General features: G+C 49.7%; 1 protein-coding gene across 1 annotated transcript in view; it reads left to right on the top strand.

The window, feature by feature from the left end:
- Positions 1 to 27,919, top strand: part of LOC146811840 (mitogen-activated protein kinase 1-like) — a 316,827-nt gene that overhangs the window by 232,716 nt on the left and 56,192 nt on the right. The window contains exon 8 of the mRNA XM_085618832.1: positions 763 to 914. Coding sequence (XP_085474958.1) covers positions 763 to 882 — 120 coding nt within the window. The 3' untranslated portion in view covers positions 883 to 914. The remainder of the gene's footprint in view (positions 1 to 762; positions 915 to 27,919) is intronic.

Genomic DNA, 27,919 nt, shown 5'->3' with positions numbered 1-27,919 from the left:
ACGGGGGAATTTCATTGGTTTTTTATCAGTAAAATTTCCACTAACTATAACATGTGTGAAACCTATGGTTTTTTCAGTGAATATAGATATGTATATATAGAGAGAGATATAGATATGTATATATAGAGAGAGAGAGATATAGATATGTATATATAGAGAGAGAGATATAGATATGTGTATATATATAGAGAGAGAGATATAGATATGTATATAGAGAGAGAGATATAGATATGTATATAGAGAGAGAGATATAGATATATATATAGAGATATATAGATATATATATAGAGAGAGAGAGAGAGAATATGTGAGAGAGAGAGAGAGAGAATATGTGAGAGAGAGAGAGAATATGTGAGAGAGAGAGAGAATATGTGAGAGAGAGAGAGAATATGTGAGAGAGAGAGAGAGAATATGTGAGAGAGAGAGAATATGTGAGAGAGAGAGAGAGAATATGTGAGAGAGAGAGAATATGTGAGAGAGAGAGAATATGTGAGAGAGAGAGAGTGAGAATGAATATGATTATAGTTGCCCAGTTATTGGGCAAGGCTTGCTACTCGAACACATCTATAAATGAGCAACACCTTTTGCCAACCACCTGACTTTAATTTGAACATTATCATGTCAATGTGGTTGAATTAAGAGTTTGGAGGGGTGGGGTACACAGGTGTGTTAGCTGGGTCATTGCTTATATGTGGAATTGTAGTGTCTTTGGCCTGGACGTCCAGTTAGTTGATTATTTTTTTTGCAATTTCGTGTCTGTAGCCAGTTGCAGAGGAGCCATTTACATTCGACATGGAGCTCGATGACCTGCCCAAGGAAAAACTGAAGGAGCTTATTTATGAGGAGACCGCACGCTTCCAGCCCGGTTACCAGGTGCCCTGAACCCCAAGCCGTACAGCCTGAGCTCCTGCTTGGTGAGTGTGGTTTTGTGGCACAAAATGTCACAGCAGTGGACCAGAAAGTCTTGACGTTAATGTTCTTCTTTTGGAATTTCTTTTGTGTCCTCATACTTTTTTTTTTTTTAATAACTTATTGGTGTGTGGGAATAGCGCCATCATGTGAATTGCACATGAAAATATCCCAAACCTGACAACTCCTAGGATGCACTTGTTTGTGGACTTGCCGTATGCTCTCTGATTGCTTGAAATTCTCACTACTATATTTTTTACGTCTAGCTTGACACTGCGATTGTTTGTGAACCAATTATCAATTCTTTAAAATATAGAGTTGGGTTTAGATTTGCTCATAGAAGTATTTGTCTCCTCATTCTATTTGCTGTTTAATTTTTCCTCCTTCGTTGTGCTTGCATTGCAATTTTATTAGGGCCGTTTTACATCCCAAAAGCACTCTGAATCATTACACATGAATTTCTTCATCTCATAGACGCATGGTTTTTTGTTTTTTTATACTCTGCAGCATGCTTTTTTAATGCTTTACTCGGGACTTAAAAGCCAAGCCAGACATTTAGGCTTTGCCAATCCTTGCTTTTAATGACCTTCCTTTTTGCATTACCATTTTCTTGGTGAACCAGTAAATAAGTACCTATTTTGACATTTGTTTCAAGCGTGCAGGGGATTCCTTCCGGACCGATGGCCCTTGGTGGCATCTTAATATTGCAGAGACCCAGCTTCATTTACAGCTTTCTGCAGGAGCCTCATTTTTTAATGCAGATACTGTCCGTACTTTCTGTTCAGTTTGGTTCAGGAAGCAGTGCTAGCTCTTTTTAAAACATTTGTTTTTTATCAGTCAGTGTCCCCAATAGGTTATACATTTGATGTCATTTTATTTGAATACATATTTTGGGTGTTTGACCTCATGAAAGTCCAGTTACTTAATTCTTATTATTTGGATGACTGATTGTTAATCTGGAATGGTAATCAAAGTACACCTGTAACAAGACACTGATAAAGCAAAATGACTAAAAATTGAAATGTTTGTACTTCCCATGTTGAACTCCTGGGAAAAAAAATATGTGCAGGGCCAATCACTTTGTGAGCATACGTGTAATGCATTTAAGTGCTAATTAACAAATTTGTATTACAAATGGCATATATGAACCAGATAGTTATTTTCCGGGGGAGTCCCCTTATGTAGGGCACATATATTCTCTTCATTGTACACTGTACATGTGTTTCTTCAATTAATAGCAACAGTTTGGTTGAATAAGTGGCCAGCCCACTGCTACGTCTGTCCGGATCAAAAAGACAAACAGTTGGCTCTCTAACTGCTTTTCTGACTCTAGTGAATTAGCACCTCCCGGATTTATATATCATGTTGGCAACTGCACTCTTTATCTAAGAAAGCCCTATACTTTAACAGTATATCACTGATAGGATTTTCAGATTGTCTTACCAGCTCCTTGAGTATGCTTTGATGGTTCGCCTTTGCTACTTAGTGACAGTCGGGTGTCCAAAGGGATTAACTTGTGCATCCAATTTCCATTGAGAGTGCAATAACATTGGTGACGCTTGGTAGTAAGTAGCAATCTGCAGTACCTGCCAGGATGCATACTGCCTTGTACCTATTGACTGTCCAAAGACCCCAAGAAAAAGGTCTCACTTGTGCCCCCTTGCCCCTAAACCTTCTCCCTTTCCTCTGGTATAGACATGGAGTTTTTGGGCTATGAAAGAAAAAACACAGTTCTCTGACAATTTAGCCTTGTCCTGATTTCAGACAGCTTGACATTAGAATCACGAAGATAAAATTATGTTTTTCATGGCGGCATTTACCGCCACTAATATAAAAAATTCACCCTCTTCCCACCAGTCCGCTCTCATGAATTTTTGGGCAAGCCACAGGAAGAAAAGTACTTCTATAACAAACTTCCAGAGCCATAGTCTTACGATTTTTATGGTAGCATGAATGCACCCTTGCAAGAACAAAAATAAGGAGTTATAAGTAGATCTTCTTGGTCTCACCTGGCACATGTACGAGAACCATCATTCCCCATGCAGATGGTCATTCAGAACAAAACAAGTTTGTGTTGACCTGCGACTTTTACCATTCTGAATCAAGGCCAAAACTTTAAAGTCCAAAGGCTGCAGTCACTGAGTAGTATAGCACATACAAAACTGCCAATACAGCATTCCTTCTCTGGGCAGCGTATGCCTCCACTCTAACCTCCAGTTTCTTCCCGAAACGCACCCCCACCCACCCTAAACCCATTTTGTTTTCCCGACTGCTCCTGTTCCTACCCTAACCTCCAATTTGATTTGCTGACGACTTAATCCTCTTTTCCACATCCCTTGACTTGTTTATCTGAAACTGTGTGAAAATGTGCTGCAGGGCTGAGACTCTGGGATGGCTGTGTGCCAGCCCATTGGCAGTAGGGTCTCTAATATCTTCCTATTTGCTGCTGTCTTCTTTTCCAGTGTATCCTTGGAAGTCAAGGTGCTCTTCCCATTATGCATCCAAAGAACCTGCTTTCTTTGTAGCTTGCTCAGTTGGTGCTCTTCATGCCCTTGCAGGAGAAATGAGGTGAATGCCTCATTTACTGCCTCTGCTACACTGGCTTGGTCACTCCTGTTTTGCCCTGTTATCATAGGACAAATGCTACTAGATTGGCCGATTGGATTTTCCCAGTTTGATTTGCTTCCTTGCAAACAAGTTTCTAATTTCTCTGCTCGACCTGGAAATCAATTAAACATTTTTGACTTTTGAACTGTACTATTTGCTAACCTTACATCTTGGCTTTTTACTTTGTTGGATACCCTTGCAACTAGTGATGGGACTGGAATTTACTTTTGTTGCTAAAGTAGAGCTTTCCCATACTTGCATGCATGTCTCTACTCTTACCAGTTGCCTTTTGCTTCCGAGTCGTGTGGATTCCTTATGTAGGGTCTTGACTGCATACTCTTGGGCCATCCCTCACTCCTCTGCCCCCCTTTCTATCCTCGTCTTTTTTCACCTCTAATGGCCAATACAGCTTCATACCACTACTCTCTGCCTTACACTTTGTGCAGTTAAACCAAACCTTTTCACTGTTGACCAGTACAACCTGTTTCATGTTTGGTGCAAAGGTCATCTTGGAAAAGTCTGTTGCCTTTTTTGATAGTATCAGTACGAGCTCCCTTCAAAATCAGTTGGCACGCATGGAGAGTGTGCCAAGCCCTAAAGAGATGTTGGGTTTCATCATCCTGTAAGATTTTGTAGATCAGCATTTGGTCTTCAACCACTTGCTAGGCGTTGACAAACCACTGTTTTACAGATGGGGTTGCTAGACTAGCAACCATATATGTGGAGGTTACCTTCACTTGCTCTGTGCAGGTGGGGCAAGTAATGCCAGGGAAGGCATAAGTCTTGTTGGAAGACCATTTCTCCCAAGGTAACTGACATTTTTGTTGCAACTAGAACCTGTAGTCACCATCTGGAGAAGAGACCTGATGTGCCAAGAGGACAGTGCTCTTCAAATGTCAATTCCTCTCCTTTTCCATAGGCCTTGTGACTCTCTTAAGCACAGGTCATAATTAGGACACAAAGCCCCAAGCAGCTATTCCACTGAGCGGTCAATCCATTCTGCCTAGAAGCACATGTACTGAGATGTCTAATTTATCTCTGCATTAACCTCCCTTTATATCGATCAGGAACTGTTGGGAATATAGCAGAGAACTGGAGATGCAGCGCATTAAGGAGACAAAACACACGTTTGCAAGAGAGACACTGTTGTATTATCTAGTTCAGCTCCACCTGGGCACAGATATTTCAAGCTGTCAGTATACAAAGGTTCATCCTCTCTCTCCCTGGGCATTGGTTAGAGGCCCAGTCTTCAGTTCTAAGACCAGCACTGGAGACTTGAGTCCAGCTCCTGCTGTGGACAGTCTGTTACTCTTCTGGTCTGTTCCAGAAGGCACATCTTCCGACTCTTCCTTTTTTGTAGCACTGAGCAGGATAGGTGATCACCAGAGAGTCAGCAAGTAGAGATCCTCATTGAGAAGCAAAAGAGGTTTGCCTCTTCCATCAGACGCACCACCGCCTGACTCACTAATCTCTTTGGATACCCACATTCAGCAGTCCTCTTCGGAGATGCACCACACAGAGTACCTGATCCTTTTCATTTTCTCGGCTATCCCAGGTTCTGGAGTAGTAGGAATTCATGGTTTTAATTCCATGTTCTCCTCTATTCTCAGCTCAGACTACTTGGATGGCTTGAGGGACAACACTAGCCCGTCAACCAAACGTTTTGGTGCAGCTCCCATTGAACAAACGGCCATGCTCCACTCCCGTGACTCAAACAGCACTTCTGATACTGACCCAGCTGCAAGTGCTGGCTGCTCCAAAAAGTTCCATAAGGGAAATGGGTGATTTCCTTCCTGCTTCTCCATCTTCCTCCTTCTACTCCTTATGCTACCCTACTTTACCTCCATTCTTCATTTCCCTTATTTATCTCCAGAGCTAGACACTAGTACGAGAGCCAATGAGGCCTTGCATCCACCAGGCACTCCAGTGCTGTCCTGGCAAAGGATTTGAAAGCACTTACTACTGAAACCTCTGAACTCCACGTGCAAATGAGGGCATTTACACTCTGATGGTTACAGTGGCTTTACCATCTAAACCAACCATGGCCATAGAGACAAAAGATCTCTGGGAGATCTAGTAGCTTTGGAGGAAACCTTTCTCTAAGCTTACCAGCAGTCCACTTTGTATCCAGGACGTTCATTACACTCTGTGGTGGTGATGGCAGAATCTAAAAGAAACAGTTATAGATTCCTTACCTTAGAATTTCTCCCATGCGTCAGACTGGATCCGGAGAATGTTTTTCTAGTATTTGTGGGTGGCGTTTGTCGACTCTGTGTCCGTCTTCAGCATTGTTGTCGCTGGGATGACGTTGCGATGTCTACTTGGACACCGCCCCTGCGCGATGACGTCCATTCTCTTTTTTCACGCCAGCCTAGCGCAGATCCGGAGAGAGCGACCCCTTTAGTCACTTTTTGACTAAACTTTTGCGATGTTTTATCGACTGCTTTTTTGAGTCTTCGACTCCTGGTGCGCAAGGGATGTCCCACAGTCTGACCGGGTTCAAGCCTTGCAAGGCCTGTCACAGGCTAATGACTGTGACGGACCCGCCTTGTGTGCCTTTGGTGTCTGGAGCGCGACTACGGCCTGAAGTCGTGCTCCGACTGCCGGGCCATGAATCCTTAGTCTTTGTGGGAGCGGTCCCGAAAGCTCTTGGATGCACGGTGGTCAGCTATGCGTCGCTCCCAGTTTCGTTCAAGAGGAAGGTCTCGAGGCTGCTCAAGAAGCTCACACACCTCTTCGCACTCAAAATCGTCGAAGCACAAGAAGGTGAAGAAGCACCAGTGCTCTTTGCCTTCTCCCCATCGATCGGCTGCCGGGACGCGGGTCCCAAAGCGGCGTCACTCTAAATCTCCGTCTCCGGTGCCTCCTTCAGGGACAACGGTCTCTTTCATCCCCCCCCCCCCCCCCCCCCGGTCGTTCTTACCAGACCCTCCCTGGCGTCAATGCAGACGCCTCCAGCGCTGTCCGTGCCCCTGGACGAAGCCGTCCCAGTCATCACCCCCGAGATGGATCTGGAGCCAGACTGAGGTTGGATCCGACGCCGGAGGGTACTTTTGTTCCCCTGTTCATCCCTGGTGTTCCTTATCACCCAGAAGGTGGTGTTGAGGACTGGGAGGGGTCGCTGAACCCTTTAGCAGACCAGCTAGAAGAGCTGGACTGGCGAGAGGACCTGGGTGACGCCAGTCGTCTTGACTCTTCTCCAGACCTTGGCATGCTTTCTCACCCTACTGTGACTACGGAGGAGGAAGGTGTGTCCTACGTTTTGGTGGTGAGGAGGGTTTCCGAGGTGTTGTGCCTTTGTCTCCCTTCAGTGGCGGTCAGGACTAACCTCCTGACAGAGGTGCTTCAACCTGCGGCATCCACTTCTGAACCCCTATTGCCCTTCAATGAAGCCCTCACTGACGTCCTTCTGGACACGTGGTCCAAGCCCAGCACAGGGGCTCCTGTGGAAAGGACGATTGCCCGAAGCCAATGCCTGGCCCGTGTGACTTAGTTCTCGGGGAAGGGTGTTTCCTCAACCAACACCCTTCCCCGAGAGCTTGGTGGTCCAGGCCTCTTCCTCCAAGGGCCCATTCCCTTCTGCTCCCCCAGATAGTAATCGAAGAAGCTGGATCACCTTAGGAAGCACATGTTTTCTTCCTCCAGCTTAGAACTGCGGTCTGTGAATACTGTGTGCTTCTTAGACCAATACTCCCATACCATTTGCGACTTGGTTGCGCAAGTGCTGGCTCAGTGCCCGGAGGAGGCCCAGGCCGTTCTCTCCCAGGCAGTGGCAGGTGCGAAAGACGCAGCCAAATTCACAATAAGTGTGGACTGGATACCATCGACTCACTAGGCTGAACAAATATCAAATCGGTAGCCCGTTGGCGCTATGCCTGGTTGAGGACATCTGGCTTTTCGGGGTATGTCTAGTCTACCTTGCTCGACATGCCGTTTGATGACTGTCGCCTCTTTGGTGACAAAGCAGACTGCATGGAAGCGCTTTAAAGATTCTCGGGCTATGACCAGATCTTTGGGCCTCGCTGCGCCTTCCCTTCCACTCCAATCTGCTTTTCGTCCCTTTCCTGGCTACGGAAGGGGTGCCCAGCCACGTCCAATTTCACCTCCCTCGCTGGCAATCCATCACGTCGGATAGGTGGATTTTGCAAATAGTCCGAAGGGGCTACTCCTGCCTCTTAGAGACTCCCCCCTACCTATATGCCTCCATCTTTCGATCGCATGTTGGAGGATTATTTGACGCTTCTCTGCCAGGAACTCTCAGCTCTCTTGGCTAAGAGAGCTATTGAGAGGGTCCCTGTGCCAGAAGTAGGTCGTGTTTGCTATTCTAGCTAATTTCTGGTGCCCAAAAAGGACAAAGGCCTGCGTCCTATTCTAGACCTCTTGGCCCTCAACCTCTTCATCCGGGTGATCTAGACCTCTTGGCCCTCAACCTCTTCATCCGGATGAAGTTCGAAGTGCTCACGTTCTCTCGGGTCCTGTCTGCTCTTGACCCTGGAGACTGGATGGTGGCATTGGACTTGCTGGACGCCTATTTCCATATTCCAGTTTACCGTGCTCCCCTTTGGCCTTACCAGTGCCCCTCGGGTGTTCACGAAGGTGATGGCAGTGGTCGCAGCTCATCTGCGCAGATCAGGGATTCAAATCTTTCCTTATCTCAAAGATTGGCTGTTGAAGGCGTCCTCTCTCTTGGCTGTTGTCTCCCACCTCCAGACTACGGCAGACCTCTTGCATTTGCTTGGGTTCACTATAAACGTGCGATAGTCACACCTGGCTCCCTCTCAGATGCTACTTTTCATCTGAGAGCTGTTCGGGACACAGTGCAGTTTCGGGCCTATCCTCCCGAACAGTGAGTCTGGAAAATTCGGGCTATGATACTGATGTTTCAGCCTCTATCTTGGATTTCGGTGAGAATGACTCTGAAGCTGCTGGGCCTCGTGACTTCCTGCATCCTGCTAATGATCATGCCAGGTGACATATGGGGGCTCTGCAGTAGGACCTGAAGTTTCAGTGGGCGCAACATCGGGGGAATCTTTCCGACTACGTCCAGATTTTGGAGGGAACTGCAACACAATTGCAGTGTTGGCTGAAGAACCAAGCTTGGGTAAGCGGCAGATCCCTCTCCCCAGCCAGATCTAAAAGTGGTGACGGATGCGTCACTCCTGGGGTGGGGTGGCCATCGGGGAGAGGCGGAGATCAGAGGCATCTGGTCTCCGGCCGAGTCTGGGCTCCATATCAACCTGCTGGAATTCTGGGAGATCCGGCTGGTGCTGAATGGTTCTCTTCAAAGGAAAGTGGTGCAGGTGTTCACCAACAGCCCCACTGCCATTTGGTACTGCAACAAGCAGGATGTTCTTTGAATGCCAGGGCAGACTAACTCAGCCGTCTGTGCCTGGTGGATCACGAATGGCGTCTTCACTTGGAGGTGGTGCAAGGTCTCTTTCAGTGATTGGGAGAGCCTTGGTTAGATATGTTTGCCACCGAAGAGAAAAAGCAATGTCCGCAGTTCTGTGCATTGGAATTTCCAAGGTGGCACTCGCTCGGCAACTATTTTCGTCAATGGAGTTGTGGTCTTCTGTATGCCTTTCTGTCTGTACCTCTTCTGCCCAGAGTGCTGAAGATCAAGCGCAACCAGGCCCAAGTTATTCTGGTGGCTCCGGACTGGGCACAAAGAGTATTGTACCCCGAGCTCCTGAGCATGGCCATTGATCCTCCGATCAGGCTGCCCCTTCTAGAGGATCTTCTGTTGCAGTAACAGGGAACGGTTCTTCACCTGAACCTCTCAAGCCTCCACCTCCTTGCGTGGGGATTGAGCGGCGACCATTGACAGCTTTTGACCTTACACCAGAAGTCTGTATTGTCATCTTGGCAGCGAGGTGTCCCTCCACGAAAACGGTATACGCCTGTTGATGGAACAAGTTTGTGGCATGGTGCGCAGCAAAGTCTGTGTATCCCCTCTCTGGCCTTCTTTCAGAGGTTCTTCTGTATCTTCTTTCTTTAGCCCAGCAAGGCTCTGCCCTGGGCACTCTTAAAGGCTACCTTGCAGCTATTTCTGCTTTCCTATGGCTACCAGATCATACATCCCTTTTTCAAGTCTCCTATTGTAAATAGATTCTTTAAGGGAATTTGTAATCTCTTTCCTCCTTCTCCCTTCATAATGCCCCAGTGGTACTTGAACCTTTTTTTAACTTACCTTATGTGTGCTCCATTCAAGCCCCTTCACAACTGTCCTCTCGGGCTCCTCATTCTGAAAGCTGCCTTCCTTGTTGCTATCACCTCTGCTCGCAGAGTGAGTGAGCTTCAAGCTCTATCTTCTAAGCCCCCTTTCTTCTCTTTACATCCGGACAAACAGGTGCTTAGGACGAGGCCGTTGTTCCTTCCTAAAGTGGTTTCACCATTTCACATTGGACTAAGGATCACTTTGCCCACCTTTTTCCTACCTTCGCACCCTTCCAAGGAGGAGGAGAAACTCCACCGTAAGGACCCTAAACGTGCTCTTTCCTTCTACCATGACCGCACGAAGGACTTCTGGATGGATGATTAACTTTTCGTTGGCTATGTATGCGCCAAAAAAGGCCAGGCTTTTCAAAAGCGTACCATCTCTCGATGGGTTGATCTATGCATAAAGATCTGCTACGCTTTAACAAACAAGCATGGAAGATGCAATAGGCCTCGCCTTTAAGTTAAAGCCATTTGCTTTGCTAATGGTATTGTATAGCAAAGCAAATGATGGCTTTAACTTAATAAAAGGCGAGACCTTTTTTTTTTTTTTTAAAGAAGGTTAACCACAGTGAAAGGGAAGGTGGTACTTCTATCTGGTGGTGCTGCATCTCGAGAAAGGCGACAGTGAGATAACTATGTAAGCAGCTATATAAGAGGTAACTGGAGGTTGGAAGTTATCCCGCAGTTCTTGTGCCACTTTGCGTCTTTATTATACCAGCCTCACAGCTATGCGCTGACCACGGTAGTGAACCCAGTCCACCATTGGAGAACCGTGCAGGAAAAGACACGGGACAGGCCCGGTTATCAGAGACCAAACAACAACCCCACACCCTCTGGTGATCCATTATCCTACCTCATGGCGTAGCATCCAGAGGCATTTGTGAGCACCTGGCCCGCGCCACTACATCAAGGGTAAAATAGGGTTAGAGTCAAACATTAGCAAACTATACTGCACCCCCAATGGTAATTAGCTGCCCTCCGCGGGAGGCATACCTCTCACTGTAGCCCCCCTTAACCTGACCCACAAGGAATGCAGCTGCCACCCCTGCGCGCCGCTGCTTGCTCCCAAGAGCAAAACGCTCTGGGAGTGAACCTTTGCTAAAGAGGTGGGACATGCGCCCGCCTTTAGCCATTTGCAGGCTATGAAAAATAAATGACACAGGCAACAACCAACCTAATGCGTGGGTGAAGTCCTAGCCACACGGAGAATTTTGGAGTACTCCCAATAATCCACCCATAGAACAGCGCATGCGTGCTGCTCTAGGCTCTACCTAAAAAAGGTGGAACTAGCAAGAAACATTATCCAATTAGAGGCAACGTTTTTTTTAAAGGACACTGACAAAAGCCAATCAGAAGCTGGATCTGGGCTGTAAGCTCACAGATTGAATGCAGCATGCCAAGAGACAGAGCATGCGCTGCTTAGGCTCGACCTAATAAGCAATGAGGAGCGAGGACTAACAATGGGGATGCAGGAATAATAAACAACTATACACTGAACAAACAACAAGCAACAATGAGGGTTAGGGATGGACTGGGTTGCAGTAATAATAAAAATAAAGACAGGCTACACCAGCAGTATGGAGAAAAAAAAACTTTAGGTCCAAAAATATCCCGCAAGTAAACACGAAGAGCTGCACATGGGTGCTGTTCGCAGTTTTAACTGAACTAGCCTAAGTTGATGGCCGCGAAAAACACACATTATGGGACCGGACGCACCTGACTTGAAGCTCAAGGCAAAGGTAAGCATTTAAGCAACAGGGGTTTGTATTCGTGTCCTGAAAGACTGAACGCCCACAAAGTGGGCAATGACGTCCTGTGTGCACAGTAAACAACTACTTAAAATCTTTCCACAACAATACACACCAAAAAATAGGGTACTTTCCTCAAATCATTAACCCCCAAGCACACAAGAGCATCTCGTTTGATGGCTGATGATTTTTAAAACAGTTTATAAGCAAGTGCAACACCAGAAGACAGTACACCTCCTAAGAAAAGGATGTGACTTTTGTTTCTGCCCAAGCGCACACGACTCTCAAGCTTTCACTTTCTCCTTTTTAATGCATGTTTTAGTCAGACAGAGCAGTGCTGCAACACCCCACTTTACATTAAAAAAAAAAAAAAAAAATTTAAACCTAGATGTTTTTACTCTCTAGTCCTTTTAGCCTGGGCTGGCCGATTTAACATGAACATTACAATACTTTATACTTTATATATTCTGAGATGATGTCTGAGCTCAGCACCATACCCAATTAATAGTCATGCTCATCGTAAATAGAAACCACATGTGCTGAACTTGTGTTTAAAATGGCAACGTGGGGAGGAGCGCTAGGTGGCGCCTGACCGGCATGGACGCCTTTCACTGATGCTCCCGGCATCGGTCCCCGCAAATCCTGCTGACTCCTCTCCTGGACTGCCCTGGCCGGCTCACTCGGAGTGCGGGGGTCCGCGAAGCTGCCCTGCCGCCCCACACTGAATCCTGGGGCGCTGCGGGCTCTGGGAGCCTCCCTAGCCGTCGCGGAACCAGACCGACGGCGGGAAGTGGCGGCTGTGGAGCCGCGGCTCGGGCAAGCTGAGAAATTTAGCCCGCGGCGCCCACGAGGGGTGCAGGCCTGAAACTGTTGGAGTGGAAGACGCGGTGGCCGCGGGGCTGCCGCGGGTGCTGCTGGCACTGGCCGGGTGCTGCCCTGCTCCGCTGACGCTGTCCGGAGCCCCGGGGGTGCTGGTTCGGACCCCCCCACGTGGCGCAGAGCGGCAAATCAGGCGGTGAGTGGGGCTGGCCGCGGCCGCTTCACCGGGGCAACTGTGGGGTTGGCTGTGCAGGGGAGCCCCCCCCCCCACCCCATCGGGCCGTGTGTCGGCGGCCGGGGGGCCCGGGCCCCCAGCCCCCCCCCCCCCCCCCCTTCTCCCTCCCTTCTCCTCCTGGCTGCAGCGCGGAACCGGCTCCATCGGCCCCAGACTGACTGCGGACTCCGGGTGCGGAGGGGCCCTCACTGATTCGGGCCGCATACCGGCAGCCGGGGGGGTGTACGTGCTCTCCCCCCCCCCCCCTCCCTCTCTCCCCCCCCCCCCCCCATCGCTTGGACTCCCGGCTGCGGACCCTGACGAGTGACACCGTGCCCCCCCCCTGGGGAATGCGGGGAGACTGACCTGGCTAACTGTCCCCTTGGAGACGTGGGCTGCGCCGGAGGTTGCGGCCCTGCGACTGCCGGCTGGGGGGCCCCCCGAGTGGCGGACCAGGGGCCTGGAACTGGGAACTACATTGCTGGACCCCGCTTTGTTGAGAGGAGCCTGCGGACGCCCTTGCGCCCAGGGGTGGGACGGGCGGTCCCACTGAGATGCCCGGCGGGGCTTGACCGCTGAGGCTGGTGCTACCCAGCTGTTCCCAGCCGGGGGTCCTCCCGGACGGGCCTCCTGCTGGTCCCGCGACAGCCCGGCTGCCCGTTGCCGTCCCGCAGGTGTATCGCCAGCCCGTTGCCCTCCTCCGCTGACGGACGCCCCAGAAATGGGTAAGGACAGGGCCGCCAAGCCGGCGTCCGGGGCCACCCAAACCAGGATGGACAAATTCACGACCTCCGACAAGGGGCCCGGCCCCACGGGCGAACAGGCCCCGGCCCCCGCTGCAGACCTGGCTGGCATCCTGCAGGCCATCAACTCGTCCAGCGCCTCGCTCGAGGGCATGGTGGGAGAGGTCAAAGTGGACGTCGCTCTTCTCCGGCAAGATCTGAGGAACGCCACCGCCTGCATTTCGGAAGCAGAGTCCCGGATATCCACGGCTGAGGACGACATCCGCCATCTGCAAGATCAGGTTCGGGAGCTGACCACCCACTCTAAGGAGTTGCACCGCCGGGTCGAGGATGCAGAAAACCGCGCTCGACGCAGTCACCTGCGCTTAGTGGGATTCCCGGAGGGAGTTGAATCGGGCTGGGCGGACGACTTCATGGAGCGCTGGTTCCGATCCTGGATGCCGGCGGACAGCCTGTCTGCTTCGTTCGTGGTGGAGAGAGCCCACCGCTACCTGGCCCCCAGGGGCTCCACCCCGGCCGTTCATCCTCAAGCTCTTGAACTTCCGTGACCGAGATGCCATTCTCCGCGAAGCCCGGCGCACGGATGCCCTCCACTATCAGAACCACAGAATCATGGTCTTCCCGGACTACACCCGCGAAGTCCAAGAGCTGCGCCGCTCCTACACTGAAGTGAAACAAAAGCTGCGCTCCCTGGGACTCCAATACCAGCTCCAATTCCCGGCCCGCCTCCGGGTCGTCTTCCAGCAAAAGACTCTCTTCTTCGATACACCGCGGGCGGCCTGGACCTGGTTGGCGGAGGAGCACCCCCTGCAGCGCTCTGGGCGCGGATCGCCTCTGGGTGCATGGGGGAGACCCCGGACATCGAAGACCCGTCGGCGGCATCGCACATTACCCCGGGAGCGCACAACGGGGGAGGCGATCACCACGCGCTCTGGGGGCCGGCCACGCCAGAGATCGAGAACCTCCTCGGCCTCATCGGCCGCACACGCCAGTCCCGTGGCAGATGGGCAGCGGGCCGAGTCACCTCGGCTCACAGGCCCTGCAACCCACCCGGTCGCGTTGGTGGACACTTCGGACCTCTCTCGCAGCCCTAACATTTGACTTTCTTTGCCTACCTTTGGGGTGGGGGGGGTGGGAGATGCCTGGGCGGGGGTGGAATGCTCCGTTGTCAGTGTTGCGCTGGGCCAGGGCAGGTAAATCAGGCTTGACTTTTGATGTATCAGGGGTCCACTAGCGCTCAAGCCCAAGCGGTTTAGTTTGGTGGTTCTTCCATTTGGTTCGGGCGACAGATGCTTCCGTTTTTTAAGTATAGGGCGGGGGGTGGGGGGTTGGGGCTGGTTTGGGGTTGTTTCTTCCTCGTTGGGGGGATTTTGTTGGTGGGGGGTGACTCCCTCTTATCTGTTGTGCTAAGGTATCATGTACTGTTTGTCCCGCTCTCTCACCCGATGCTCCGCTGTCCTTCCTCTCTAGGAGCCTGCTCAGACGCGCCTCCAATGGCCCACTCTTCTGTCCTCGACTATGGATGACCCACCTGTCCCTAGGGCCGCCATGCGCATACTTTCCTGGAACGTCAATGGCCTCCTGGATCGTTTCAAGCGCATGGCGGTCCTCAAATATGCACAACGGGCAGAGATCGATGTGCTCCTCCTCCAGGAGACTCACTTGTTGGGTAACAACTGCCCCTTCCTTGGCCGTTACGGTTATGACAGGGTATGGCACTCAGGTTTTGCTCGGGGATCCCGGGGGGTGACCATATTGCTTCGCAAGTCCTTTCCCTTTGTCCTGACTCGGGTGCTTTTGGACCCCCAGGGTATGGTAGTGGTGGTGTGTGGCACTCTGGAGGGCCGACCCCTTACCCTGATGTCCCTCTACGCGGCGCCGCCCCTCCTGCCGTCGGCCCTCTCCCACGCAGCGGATATCCTCCCGACACTTCCTGCAGGTGCCCTCATACTCGGCGGGGACTTTAACGCTTTCTACTCGCCCCACCTGGACTCGACGGGTCCGGTCTCCTTGACCCGCGTCGCCCGTGCAAAACAGCTCTCATCTTGGGCGGAATCACAGGGCCTCTGCGATGTCTGGAGGATCTGGCACCCGCAGACGCGCCAATACACCCACACGTCGGCGGCCCATCACTCCCATGCCCAGATCGACCTCATCTTCGTGCCCTCCACCGACTGCGCGGGGGTGCGGGACGTACGCATTCTTCCGAGGGGCCTTTCGGACCACTCGCCGGTGCTCCTCGCTCTCGGCCCCCTCCCCTCTCTGCCAGTCCGATATGGCGTCTGAACGCCTGGTTCCTCCACGACAAGGCTTTTCGGAAGGCGGTCGGGGGCGAGATAGCCGACTACTACTCTCATAATGAGGGCTCTGTCATCTCCCCCGCCGTCCTATGGGAGGCCGGCAAGGCGACTGTTCGGGGCGCCGCTAAAGGGCACCTGCAACGCCAACGGCGGGCTCAATCCCAGAAGCTCGTGGAATGTGAGGCCCAGGCCTTAGAACTGGAGCGTAGTCTGGGAGACTTAGATACTTAGATGATGCCACACGGTCTCGTCGCTTGGCCTTCCTGCGGGAAGAGATTCGCCTGCACTCCCTGGAGGCGGCGAAGATCCTATGGCGCTCCTCGGTGGCCCGGGTGTACGGTTGGGTAGACAAAAACGGCACTCTTCTCCACCGCCTGACGACCTATCCCCGGGCGGGCAGGATCATTCCAGCCATCGCGGACCCTGCAGGTGGCGTCCACACGGTCTCAGTGGCGATAGCCCAGGCATTCGCTGACTATTATTCCCAGCTGTACCGTCTCCGTCCGTCCACGCTCTCCCTGGAGGAGTTGCTGGGAACAAACGGGGCGACACTTGCGCGGCTGCAGCCTGAGATTTCTGAGACCCTTGATTCGCCGATCGAGCTGCAGGAGATTGAAGAGGCGATCGGCCGCCTGGCACCTGGGAAGACCCCGGGACCCGACGGGTTCCCCCAGGAGTACTACGCTCACTATCGTGAGACTCTGGCCCCGAGGCTTCGGGACCTCTTTGCGGCCGTGGTGGAGACGGGTTCGTTCCGGCCCGAAACGGATACAGCAACCATAGTTGCCCTCCCCAAGACACAGCCTCCCTCGCGGTCCTGCTCCGACTACCGGCAGATATCCCTTATTAACACCGAACTCAAAATCTATGCCACGGTCCTGGCACAGCGGTTACGCCCATCGCTCGCCTCCCTGGTCCACCCGGATCAATGTGGCTTTATGCCGGCGCGGTGGACCAGACACTGTCTACGGCGCCTCCACCTCGCGATGGCGCACCGCGGCCGCCTTTCCCCCTATCTGGCCCTCCTCTTGGTCGATTTTGAAAAAGCCTTCGATTCCGTGGGATGGGCGTACTTGGGTGATGTCCTGGAGCGTATGGGCTTCGGTCCCCGGTTCCGAGCCATGGTAATGGTCCTCTATGCGCACCCGCGGGCCCGTGTGTTGGTCAATGGGGCACTCTCTCGCCCGTTTCCCATAGGTCGGGGGACGCGCCAGGGTTGTCCGCTCTCGCCCCTCCTTTTCGCTCTGGCGATGGAACCCCTGGCGGTGCTGATTCGCGCGGATCCCGTTCTTCGCGGATGGGAATGGCCAGATGTGGCCCCCGACAAGATCGCCCTATACGCGGACGACGCCCTCCTCTATCTCTCGGACCCAGCGACCTCGGGACCCCGGGTCCGTCGGATCCTCCATCGATTTGGCCAAGCGTCGGGTCTTCATCTGAACCCCAAAAAATCCGTTCTAGTCCCGCTACACCCGTCGCGGGAATGTTTCGACTGGCAGTCGGACATTCCCCTCCGGAGACTCTCCTTTAAGTACCTGGGGATCTGGGTCACCCTCCTTCCGGAACTCTGCTGGGCCCTCAATGTGGCTCCAGTAGTCAACAAAACCAGGTCAGACATGCTCCGGTGGCAGTCCCTCCCATTGAATCCGCTAGGGAGAGTCGCTCTATATAAGATGATGATCCTCCCCAAGTTTCTTTACATACTACAAAATACTCCATGCCCTTTTCCGCGCCCGTGGTTCAGAGACCTGGATAAAATGGTGACCAAATTCCTTTGGGGCGGTGGTAGGCCTCGGCTGGCCTTGGATCGATGCAGGGTCCCCTCCCATGACGGCGGCCTGAGCATGACCAACCTATATCTTTATTATCTGGCCACCCAGTTACTGGTGATCCATGACTGGTTCTCGGGAGGCTGGGGCGACCCGGCTTATCGTCTCGAGGTGCAATGCCTTGGGTTCTCCTCCATCCAAAACATGCTCTATGGCACAACGGTCCCCCTATCACTCCCCGACGTCGTGCGGGCTCCCTTCCTCGCGTGGCGCGCGGCCCTGCGGCACACTAGATGGTCGGGGACGTCCACGCAACTCACTCCGCTTTGGCACGGGACATGGCTGCGGGAGGTGGTGGGATTAGCGGGCTTTCGGCAGTGGGATCTTCTTGGTATCTCCTGTCTGGGCGATTTATGGCGTGGGAGCCGCATGTGTTCCTTCCAGGAGCTTCAGACCCGCTTCTCGCTGCAGCCCTCCCAATTCTACCGCTACCTTCAATTGTGCCACGCGGTCCGGGCTCACGTCCCTCTAGACTCCAGACTGCCTTCCCATAGCCCACCTGAGGCTCAGGTGATGCTGGGGTATCTGGGAAAGGGGGGTATATCCCGCATTTACAAATCCCTGATTAACAATACCCCGGTGGACTGGAGCGGGCTCAAACAGCGATGGGAGGCCTGGGTGGGACCCCTGGATGAGGCGGACTGGAGGGACGCCCTTATGGGCCCTCGGTCGCTTACCACCTCCGCTAGGCTGCGGCTCATCCAAATCTACTACCTCCACACCGCCTATCTGACCCCGGACCGCCTGTATCGGGCGGGCCTCCGTGTGGACGCCTCCTGCACCCGTTGTGGGGTGGCTCCGGCAGACTTTTTCCACATGGTGTGGTCTTGTTCCCGTCTAGAAGATTACTGGGCAGCGATCGAAACCGAGCTAGCGGAGGTCTTGGGTTGGGAGGTTCCCCATGAGCCTAGAATGGCCCTGCTGGGCATCATGGACAGGATGGACGGGTCCCGTAACGAAAAGTACTTCCTCACCACTGCCCTTATGGTGGCTAAGAGAGATATAGCGGCAGTGTGGTCACAACCGGACCCGCCCAGAGTGGCTACCTGGAGTAGAGGGGTGGATTGGTGTGCGGCCCAGGAGCGGTCGTTGTGTGCTGCACGGGGCTGCCCCAAAAAATTCCGCAAGATATGGGGGAAATGGCTGGGGGGCATGGTTTGAAGGGTGGGGGCGCAGAGGGTGGGGACGGAGGATGGGGGAGGGTGGGAGGGTCTTTGCAATGGTTTATTGATGCCTTTCCGAATGCAGTTACTGATGCCTTGTTCAATGCACTGCTGTATATCATTCTTGATACTGTTCTCTATGCCGCAAAACACAATAAAAATTTGTTTATCAAAAAAATGGCAACGTGGGTGCAAAGAGGTTGCAGGAAAGAGGGTGGTTTTCAATATTTTCTTCAGCATTCCAACCCCCCAATATATTTCCGTCCAATGCATGTCGGGATCCCTATCCACATCTGTGTTGCTTCTTTCCCCTCTCACTCGCCACCCCATCCGTGTTGTTTCCTTTCCCACGCATCTGTTTCATCTCTCCCCAAACCCCCTTGATGGTGTTCAACTTTTCCACATACAAGTCTGCTCCTTCCCACCTGTTTCCTGTATGTTACACCTCACTCGCGTTATCACAACCATGCAACAAAACAAAGTGCTATGAAGCGGACACTGCTGGCTGTGTCGTAGCTCTTTTTTTTCTTTTACCTCCTCACTACCTGCCTTACACCCTCTCCCATGTTGTGTTGCTTGCCCACCCCCATGTTGTGTTCCTTGTACCGTATAATCAGGAGGGGGGGGACAGGAGAGCTGGTTATTTAAAGAGGTCCTGTTCTAATGCTCCCTGGGGTCTACGTAGGAAAAAACAGGTGAGAACAGTTCCTCTTAATGGCCAAGCGGGCAGGCCAAAAAGGACGCGTCTGATCCAGGTGAGGAGAAGACGCGTCCTTTTTGGCCTGCCCGCTGCTACATTCGGTGGGGCCGTTCCAGTGGTCCGGTTGCTTCTCCATCATCTATGAAGCTCTGACCCGTTCTTTTTGAGGCGGAGACTTCAAATCTGGACCATAATTAAGGTTCAGCATTACTTGTGGTTGACCCAGGATACCCTTTGATAAGAATTGAGGTATATATACTTCTTGGTGGTCCCACGGTCCTGAAGAAGTGTCGCTCGATTTTGAGCACTTACAACACGAAACATGTTGACCTCTGTCAACTATAGGCTACCCCGATACCTAGAATCACATGAGTAGCCTCACTGGTTTTATCTAGTCCCAGCCCTACATAACCTAATTAAAATCATTTAGGGGCCAGGGTCTATTTTAGCTCTTTCGAGTCCCCACATAATTTAGGAGTCACTGCCCTCCACAATTTCACACATGGTCTTCACATACCGGCGTTCTCAGATCAGAAGATCTCCGCTAAAGATGCCACCAGGCCTGTTGGACATTGCAGCGCCGGTCCGACGAGGAGCGCCCAATGATGAAGCATGACACCCTAACAGGTGTGTGAGGGCAACAAGATCTGAAATTTAAATTTCCCTCCCAGATCAGATTTAACAGCTGGCTAATAGCGATCCCTACTAACTTGGCCATTAAGAGGAACTGTTCTCACCTGTTTTTTCCTACGTGTTCCTTGTACCTCCACTTCTTCCAGACAATAAAGAGCAATGGCTCAGCCAGCGCTGGCTGTGACATAGCGCTTTTCCCCATGATTTTCAGCCATGCTGAACAGCGTATGTGCTGCTATACAACATGGCTGAAAGACACAGACCACGACAATAGCTCTCGCATTGCTGAGACCTAAGACTTTGCCAGTGCTTGTTTTTTTTTATATTTAAAAAAGGGCTATTAGTGCAGGTGCAGTGGCACCGAGACCAGGCCACACCACAATTGTGCCTGTCTTACTAGCAAAAACAGGGTGGAAAATAATTTTCCTTGCTAGCATTAGTCGCACGGTCACCCTTCTTCACAGGGAACAGGGCCCAAGCATCACTGGCAAGCGATGCGACTTTTCTCCCATTTTTTATTAGAAAGGGGCAGATAGCCTTCTTTGAGCCTCAGGCCTAGGTGTGATGGACCAGTGGAGTAGGTACAGGAAGCAGCCTGCTTCGCAGGGCTGGAGGTATCAATAGTGCTACATGCGCAGGAACACCAGGGCCCATGGGTGTGAAAGGTCAACTAAAACCCAGTTATGGTTGTTGTACTAGGCTTCCTTGTTTGCATTATGTCCCAGTACACATTTGCAGTGTCAGTGCTGCTTTGGGCCTTGGACCCATGGCCCAACAGAGGTGAAAATTCAAGCTGAGACATCTTAGCTGTATCAAAGAGCGATGGAAGAAAGGGGGTAGGGCATGGAGGCCCATGCTGTTAGCAAAGGAGACCGCCTGCTGAGCAAGACAGTAGCTATCATTAGTGAAGCTGAAGCAGTGACACTGGGGCCCAGGACTGTCAGGGGCCTACTGCATCACAGTTATAAATATCTGTCTTTACAAAAGGGGAGCTCATTTTCCTAGCTAGTGATAGGACAGAGACGACCTCTTTCCCCCCCCCCCCCCCTCTCCCCCTCCAAGCTGCAAAGTGAGAGTAACACTGGGGAGTTCATTTTTACTGAAAGAGACTGGGTCTGTTTCAAGATTGGAGTGATGGCCAGGCATGAGGGGGAAGGATGCGAGAGGTAGAGGAGATAGCCTGCTTCTCTGGGCCACAGCTACCATTAGTAGAGCAGGTGCAGTTGCATTGGAACCCAGGCCCACAAGACCCCAATTACGGGCCCCTTTGTTTTGTTCACCTTCTGTTTGATATATTTTCACTTTTATGAATCTCACATTTAGTGTGGATTATGAACTATGGAAAAATACCCCTGAAATTATCGCATAAGCTATGTTTTCTCTGCTCAGCCTTGCCCCTCCTGTTCCTCCTATTCTCCACTTAAATTTCTGGAGGGGGACGGACTTCAAAACATTCTGCTTGGTGGGCTCAAAGCAAAACGTTTGAAGACCTCTGCAATAGAAAATCAATTCTAAAATGCCTCTGTACAGAGGGGAAATCCAAAAGGAAAGTAACTGACTTTATCACTGCCCAAACTAACATCATTTTCAGAGGACCCTTTTAAGAAAGGCGTATGTAGTGGGGAGCATTCCATGTAAATTTCGCTTCGAAGTTTATCAACTCATTCTTAGATTCGGGTAATCTCAACTGTTGATGTTTTCGGTGTGCCAAGCTACTTTAGTAGGGTACAGGTATGGTTACTACACGGAGCAACCTTAGTGTCTAGCTTTTATTAAAATGAGGCTTTTTCACCAATTGTGAAACTAACAACACACAATGGTTTGCAATCTTGACAAAGTCAATAGGTAAACGGGGAACTTGACGAGCCAAAGAAAAAGGGGCGGGGGGAAGAAAATCACAACACTCAGTCTCTTTGACACCTCCTGAGATGTAATGCACATCATGCATGACAGCGCATACACTCTAATTCCACCCCAGCTCCTCCAAGCCTTACCCGCCGTTGAAGGTGTATGGGGAGAATTTGTGTTCTACCGGTCCACTGTAGTGATAGTCCGCCATGCGCAGACTTTCCTCGTGCTGCATGATGAACAGCATTGTCTACCTCAGCTCACACTGTACTCCGGGGCTGCTTATGTGCTGTTCACAAGCTCTTGAACACTGCGCTGGATCTACCGCTTAACCCGTTGCTGAGGGCTGCCGGTGCTGTCTCATTCCAAGATGGCGCGGAAGCGGATATCCGGTTCTGCTTCCTTTCGAAACCGAAAGGTATCTGCATTAATCATTGCTTCAACCAGCGATGACAACTAACTGCCAGGAGGAGATAACATTAAACTTTCATGGAAACATAGCATAATACAATTATATCAGTCATTTTGTAACCTTTGTAAGAGGCATGCCTATTTTTTATTCATGAAGACATACACTTTATGACGTACAATATTTACTTTACTGCTCGTATTTAAAAATGTGCATCTGTCTAAGTTCATTATTTCGAAGTTCAGCCAAAGTACAACTGTCCCGAAACCAAATCCCAAACGCTGGTGAGAGGAAGCGGGAGGGCGCCCTGACACCACCCTCCACGGCAGCGGCAGGCCACGCATGAAAGGTTTTCTTGTCTTTTTGGGGCCATGTGTTTGAAACACATGGCCCCATAAAGATAAGAAAACCTTTTACCACAGACGTAAAGGAACCGAGCCAGTCCAACTGGGACGGCTCTAAAAGAGAAAAGTGTACGTCACTAGACGCTCTTTTCCAATGGCTGGTCACCATTTAGCATAAATGGTGACGCCAGCCAATGGAAGAGGGGCGGGGCTTAAAGCCCACTACAGAAATCTCCTCTAAATCATTAAATCTCGCCAGCGAGACTGTGCAATTCTGCGCAGTCTTACACCAGGCGAGACCTAAAAAGGAACCTCCAGTGAGGCTACGTGCTTATTCCATTAGGGCTACAACAGCAACCACTGCATTAGCACGGGGATTTCCACTTCATGACATTTGTCAGGCAGCCACGTGGGCATCCTTTCACACACCACTTTTCACCCACCACTATAGTTTAGTTATCCGTGGGTTCACTGTTACCGTGGATTTCGGGATTTTCCCGTTCTTCTCATGGTACTACTAGTGCACTAGTATACGTCTACTCTCGTTTGAGTATAGAGACACCCACTCCTTCGAGACACGCATGAGTGGGATTGAATAGTTGAATTCACTACTATTCCTGATGTATGATTACTTATCGCCTGCATTATCATTGTTCGTGATTGCGTGAATACACTTATGTTTAACATCGTTGGAGATCAGCTAATGTTTCACTATTGTGGCATCGAAACGGAATTTTTTGGCAGATAATATGAGTACTGACTGCACGAACAGAATGACGACTATATATGTTTTTCTATGTGTTTGTCTTGTGTTTGTGTGTGCTTTCTTCACAGAATTTTTACTTTCAACGACTTGGAGAAAGTTTTCCTAAACCGTGAGTAACGGATTAGGTTCCTACAACTGACCGAGGATAGGGCACACCTTAGCGAGTGTGTACCTCCCGGGTCATGCTTTTTGGTCCTGACGAAAACCTTGTAATAACACAATTATGGTTGAAACATGTAGACCTTTTTTTCACAATCTTTATTAAGATACCCTAGGTCAATTTAACCTCTCGTGGCATCTGCACTAATTTTTAACCATTGTCCAAATTACCCTAGAATAAAGTAATTTTTGGGTTGAATCTGGCCAATTTTTATTTTTCCCAAAAACTCACAATTCACTCAAAACCAGCTCCACTGTAGTCGGGTGTCGCAGCACACCCAGATGGCACTCAGCTCTCTGGGTGGGGCCCCGATGATGAAGCATGTCACCAACTAGGTTGGTGAGTGAGGGGCCTTCTAAAGAGATTATTTCTTTATCTACTCCTCTTGCCTATACCCTGAGACTGGTCTCTGACGTCCGGGCTGCACTCCCTCATTTTGTTTGATAGTTTATCATAAGGGGACTGGGAGTGACCCCCTTGTTAATGGTGTTCCATTAACATAATCCCTCTCTCTCTTTTTGTTTTGCAATTTATGACAGCGCACAGCTGTGAGAGCTTTTCATTTTTAGTGTGCTAAACCCACTGTCTAAAACCATGGGCGAAAATCAAGGATTATCGTATTCCTCTGAGGAAGTAGAAGCCCTACTAAGAGATCCCTCTTTATTTGCTGATGCGAGCATCGCACAAACTATCTCACAGACCACTGACTGGGAAAAACTATCGGAAATGAAAAGAGACCGTATAAGGACAATCCTACATGGGACAATACTAAAAGAATATCTGAGAAACAACATGGCACCTAAAGGCCTCCTTGTCACAAACGCTCCACGTATCTTCCTCGATGATGTCACATTTAGGAAAGACTGGGCACAAATCGCGTGGCATTGCACACGTGATTGGATAGTATTGATTATTAAGACAGCTTTACGTTTGTCGGAAGCAATAATGATTGATATACAATTAACAGAAGGACAGATTAAGACCACAATATCCGGATACAAGAAACGACTGGATGAACTTAACAAAGAAATTAACGAGTATAGAGATCATCTAACTCAACAGAAAGTACAAAAGTTCCAAAAAGACCTGCAACGTTTCTCCTACACTAAGGCATATCCCTATTCTGACCCAGATTATATTCCCTCCACGAACAATGACCAAGGGCTGGATACCTCAAGTAACGACTCTACAGGCAGTAGTAACTCAAGCTCAGGAAGCGGGAGACAACGACAAAGGGGAAGGAATAAAACCCAGAACAATTGGCAAGGGTTTAATCCGCATATGCCCTTTATCCCAGCAGCATTCCAGGGCATACTTAACCAACAACATCAACCTTATCCTATCTATGGTTGGCAGCCTCCTTTCCCACAACCACTATTTCCTCCCAATACCTTCAGACCGCCTTTTTTAGGCAGGGGCAGGAGAGGAAGAGGCAGGAGAAGAGGAACGAGTCAGGTGCATTGGGAAGAAGACGATCCGGTGGGAATCAACACCAGAAGCAAGATACAAGCACCCCAGCCAGGACCGAGTACCAGCAGAGTCTAGTGACTAATCTAGCAACAAGACCCCTTAGCCCGATTGAAGAAAGGGTCTTAAATAAGGGACTCGGTTTTGTCCCAACCACACGACTTGACAAATTTCATCTTCACTGTGAACTAGCCGCTTTCTTCAGAAAGCTAAGATTGAAGGCTTTTTTAGAGAAAAATGACTTGTCAAACAATACTGAGGAGTACAACGAAACAGGTTTACGGTTGAAGTCTACATTTATTCCACCTCCCCATACTACCCCAGTTGAATTGGCAACATTTGAACAAGCAGTTTATAAAGACATTGAACAACTCACTGAAAAGAGACCTTTTACGAATATGAGCAAAGAAGAAGATGAAGCGTTGAAGAATCTAAAATCCTGTAACACCATAGTGATTAAGCAGGCAGACAAAGGTGGTGGAGTGGTTGTCCAAGATAAAGAGGCCTACCAAGCTGAGTGTTTAAGATTATTGTCTGATAATAGGAATTATCTGCCCATCCGATCAGACCCTACCAATGAGCTAAGACAAGAAATCGTCCAGCTGGTGGAACACGCCGAAGGAATGGGTTCCATCTCAAGGCAGGAAGCTACTTTTCTGACCAACAGTGAGGGCAAGATCCCATATTTCTATACCCTCCCAAAAATGCATAAAAATAAAATTCCACCACCAGGACGACCGATTGTGTCAGGAATAGGATCCCTCTTGGAACCCCTCTCAAGATTTTGTGATTACTTCTTCAAAGAACTGGTACAGGAGACTTCAACCTATCTCCAAGATACCAAGAGCCTACTGAGACTGCTCGAAGAACTAAATGTGGATGAAGACACGATTCTGGTCAGTCTAGACATTGAAAGTCTTTACACGAGTATCCCACAAGATGACACATTGGAAGTTCTTAGAAAATCTTTGGATATGGCCACATGGACATATAGAACTCCGAAAAGTTTTATATTAGATTGTGCCAAACTAGCATTGAAGAAGAATTTCTTTGAGTTCGAAGGGAGCCTATTCCTACAGATAGGGGGCACTTCAATGGGAAGTACCTTTGCCCCTAGTGTAGCGGGACTCTATGTGTATGATTTTGAGTCCAAGTTCATTTTGACCAACAATAACCCTTTTCGTTCACATATCTTTTGGAAGAGATACATTGACGATGTCCTTGCCATATGGCAAGGACCATCTGAACTCTTGAATGACTTTCTCCGTTGGATCAACACTTGCGATATCAACCTTAGGTTCACATATAGTGTGGACCCTAAGACAATGATTTTCCTAGATGTGGTCATCACGAAAGAAAACGGCCGCCTTGAAACAAGAACTCATCACAAACCCAGTGCAAAGAACAATCTGTTGAGATTTGAGAGTTTTCACCCTAGAGCACTGAGGGAAAACCTACCTTATGGCCAGTTTCTAAGACTACGTAGGAATTGCAGCAAGATCACGGACTATCGCAGTCAAGCAAATGATTTAACTAAAAAACTCACTGAACGAGGTTACCCTAAAAGAATCGTCCACAACTGTCAAAAACGAGCAAGAAACCAACCGAGAGAGATCCTCCTGGAACCTAAGTCCCACCTACAAAATGACCTACCCTTGACTTGTGTTACAACTTACAACACAGCATCTAATATGATGACTAAATCCATTAACAAACATTGGTCAATTATCAACACTGGCAACTTACACTGGGAGAAGCCCCTCTTTTCTTTCAAAAAAGCTAGGAGTCTAAAAGATACTTTGTTGAACACCCGTCCCATCGCAATTGGAAAAACGAACCCATCAACTGTATTGAATGCCTGGGGACTACCGGACATCGTGGGCCACTATCCATGTGGTAACTGTAGTGTCTGCCACTTGACCAGCAATACAAAGACACTCTACTTGGAACAAGGGAAGACCTGGACCAAAAGGACGCACACAAATTGTAACAGTACAAATGTAGTCTACTTCATCAAAGGTCCGTGCGATCTAAAATATATTGGGATGACAACAAGGAAGATCAAACCGAGAATCTGTGAACACCGTAGTAACAGGTGTAAAAGGGTCACGACTAAACTGACCGAACACTTCCTTGCGAACAACCATACCACAAACGACATGCGATGGACCATCATCGAACAAATAAAAGGTGGTTGTAATATACAACAGAGACTTTTTGAAAAGGAGCAGAGATGGGTGTATAGGTTATCAACCCACTTAAATGGCCTTAATGAGAATATACCCTGGAATACTGTACTAACAAGAGAAGTATTTAGCTTACTGCATGATCTTATGCTTGTTTCTTTTTCAGGCTTTTTAAATTCTGTAATTTAAATGAGTACCTGAAATTCATTAGCTGAGTATCTGAATCTTTGAGCCCGTTTTGATACTAATACATTGGATAGGCCAGGATGTGTTAGGATGAACATCACATATACACGTTTAAAACACCCAGCCTTTGCATGCAGATATTCTGTGCATGGTTGAATTGTTCCTGAACATTATTAATGACGATCTGCACTATTAGGGTTGCTAAAACATTTTTACCATATCACCCGCGTAGACGGTCATTTTAGAACGGTTTCATGCCAATTGCGATATGTATCGAGCGTCCCTTCAGTGTGTTTATTTATTGAGTTTCAATACACGCCTAAGCCGGCTGAATGCACAATTAAGCGTTTTTCATCTTGCGTTTTTTTATGCCCATCGCATTAATACATGGCTTGTTGTCCCTTTTTTTTTCTGTACGTTTAACTTTATTGTCCGGCTAACCCACACTAGCGGTAGGCTTGCACATCACGTGCCCTTCACGTAAACGTCTTCTCACGTGACCCGGAACTATTCCTTCATTAGCTAGTTGCTGCCCCGGACTCTCTTCACCGGGAGACTGGATGGATCACCTTTAGGCTAACATGCCGGTCGATTTGTGGATCTGAGTGAGTAATTTGGAGGGGCAGCGACTTTCTAAGCTTGCCCCAGCATGCTTGTTCCTCCGTTTAC

Source organism: Triturus cristatus, chromosome 7, assembly GCF_964204655.1.
Source record: "Triturus cristatus chromosome 7, aTriCri1.1, whole genome shotgun sequence".
In the NCBI taxonomy this organism is placed as follows: domain Eukaryota; kingdom Metazoa; phylum Chordata; class Amphibia; order Caudata; family Salamandridae; genus Triturus; species Triturus cristatus.
This window is presented reverse-complemented; position numbering and strand designations above follow the sequence as displayed.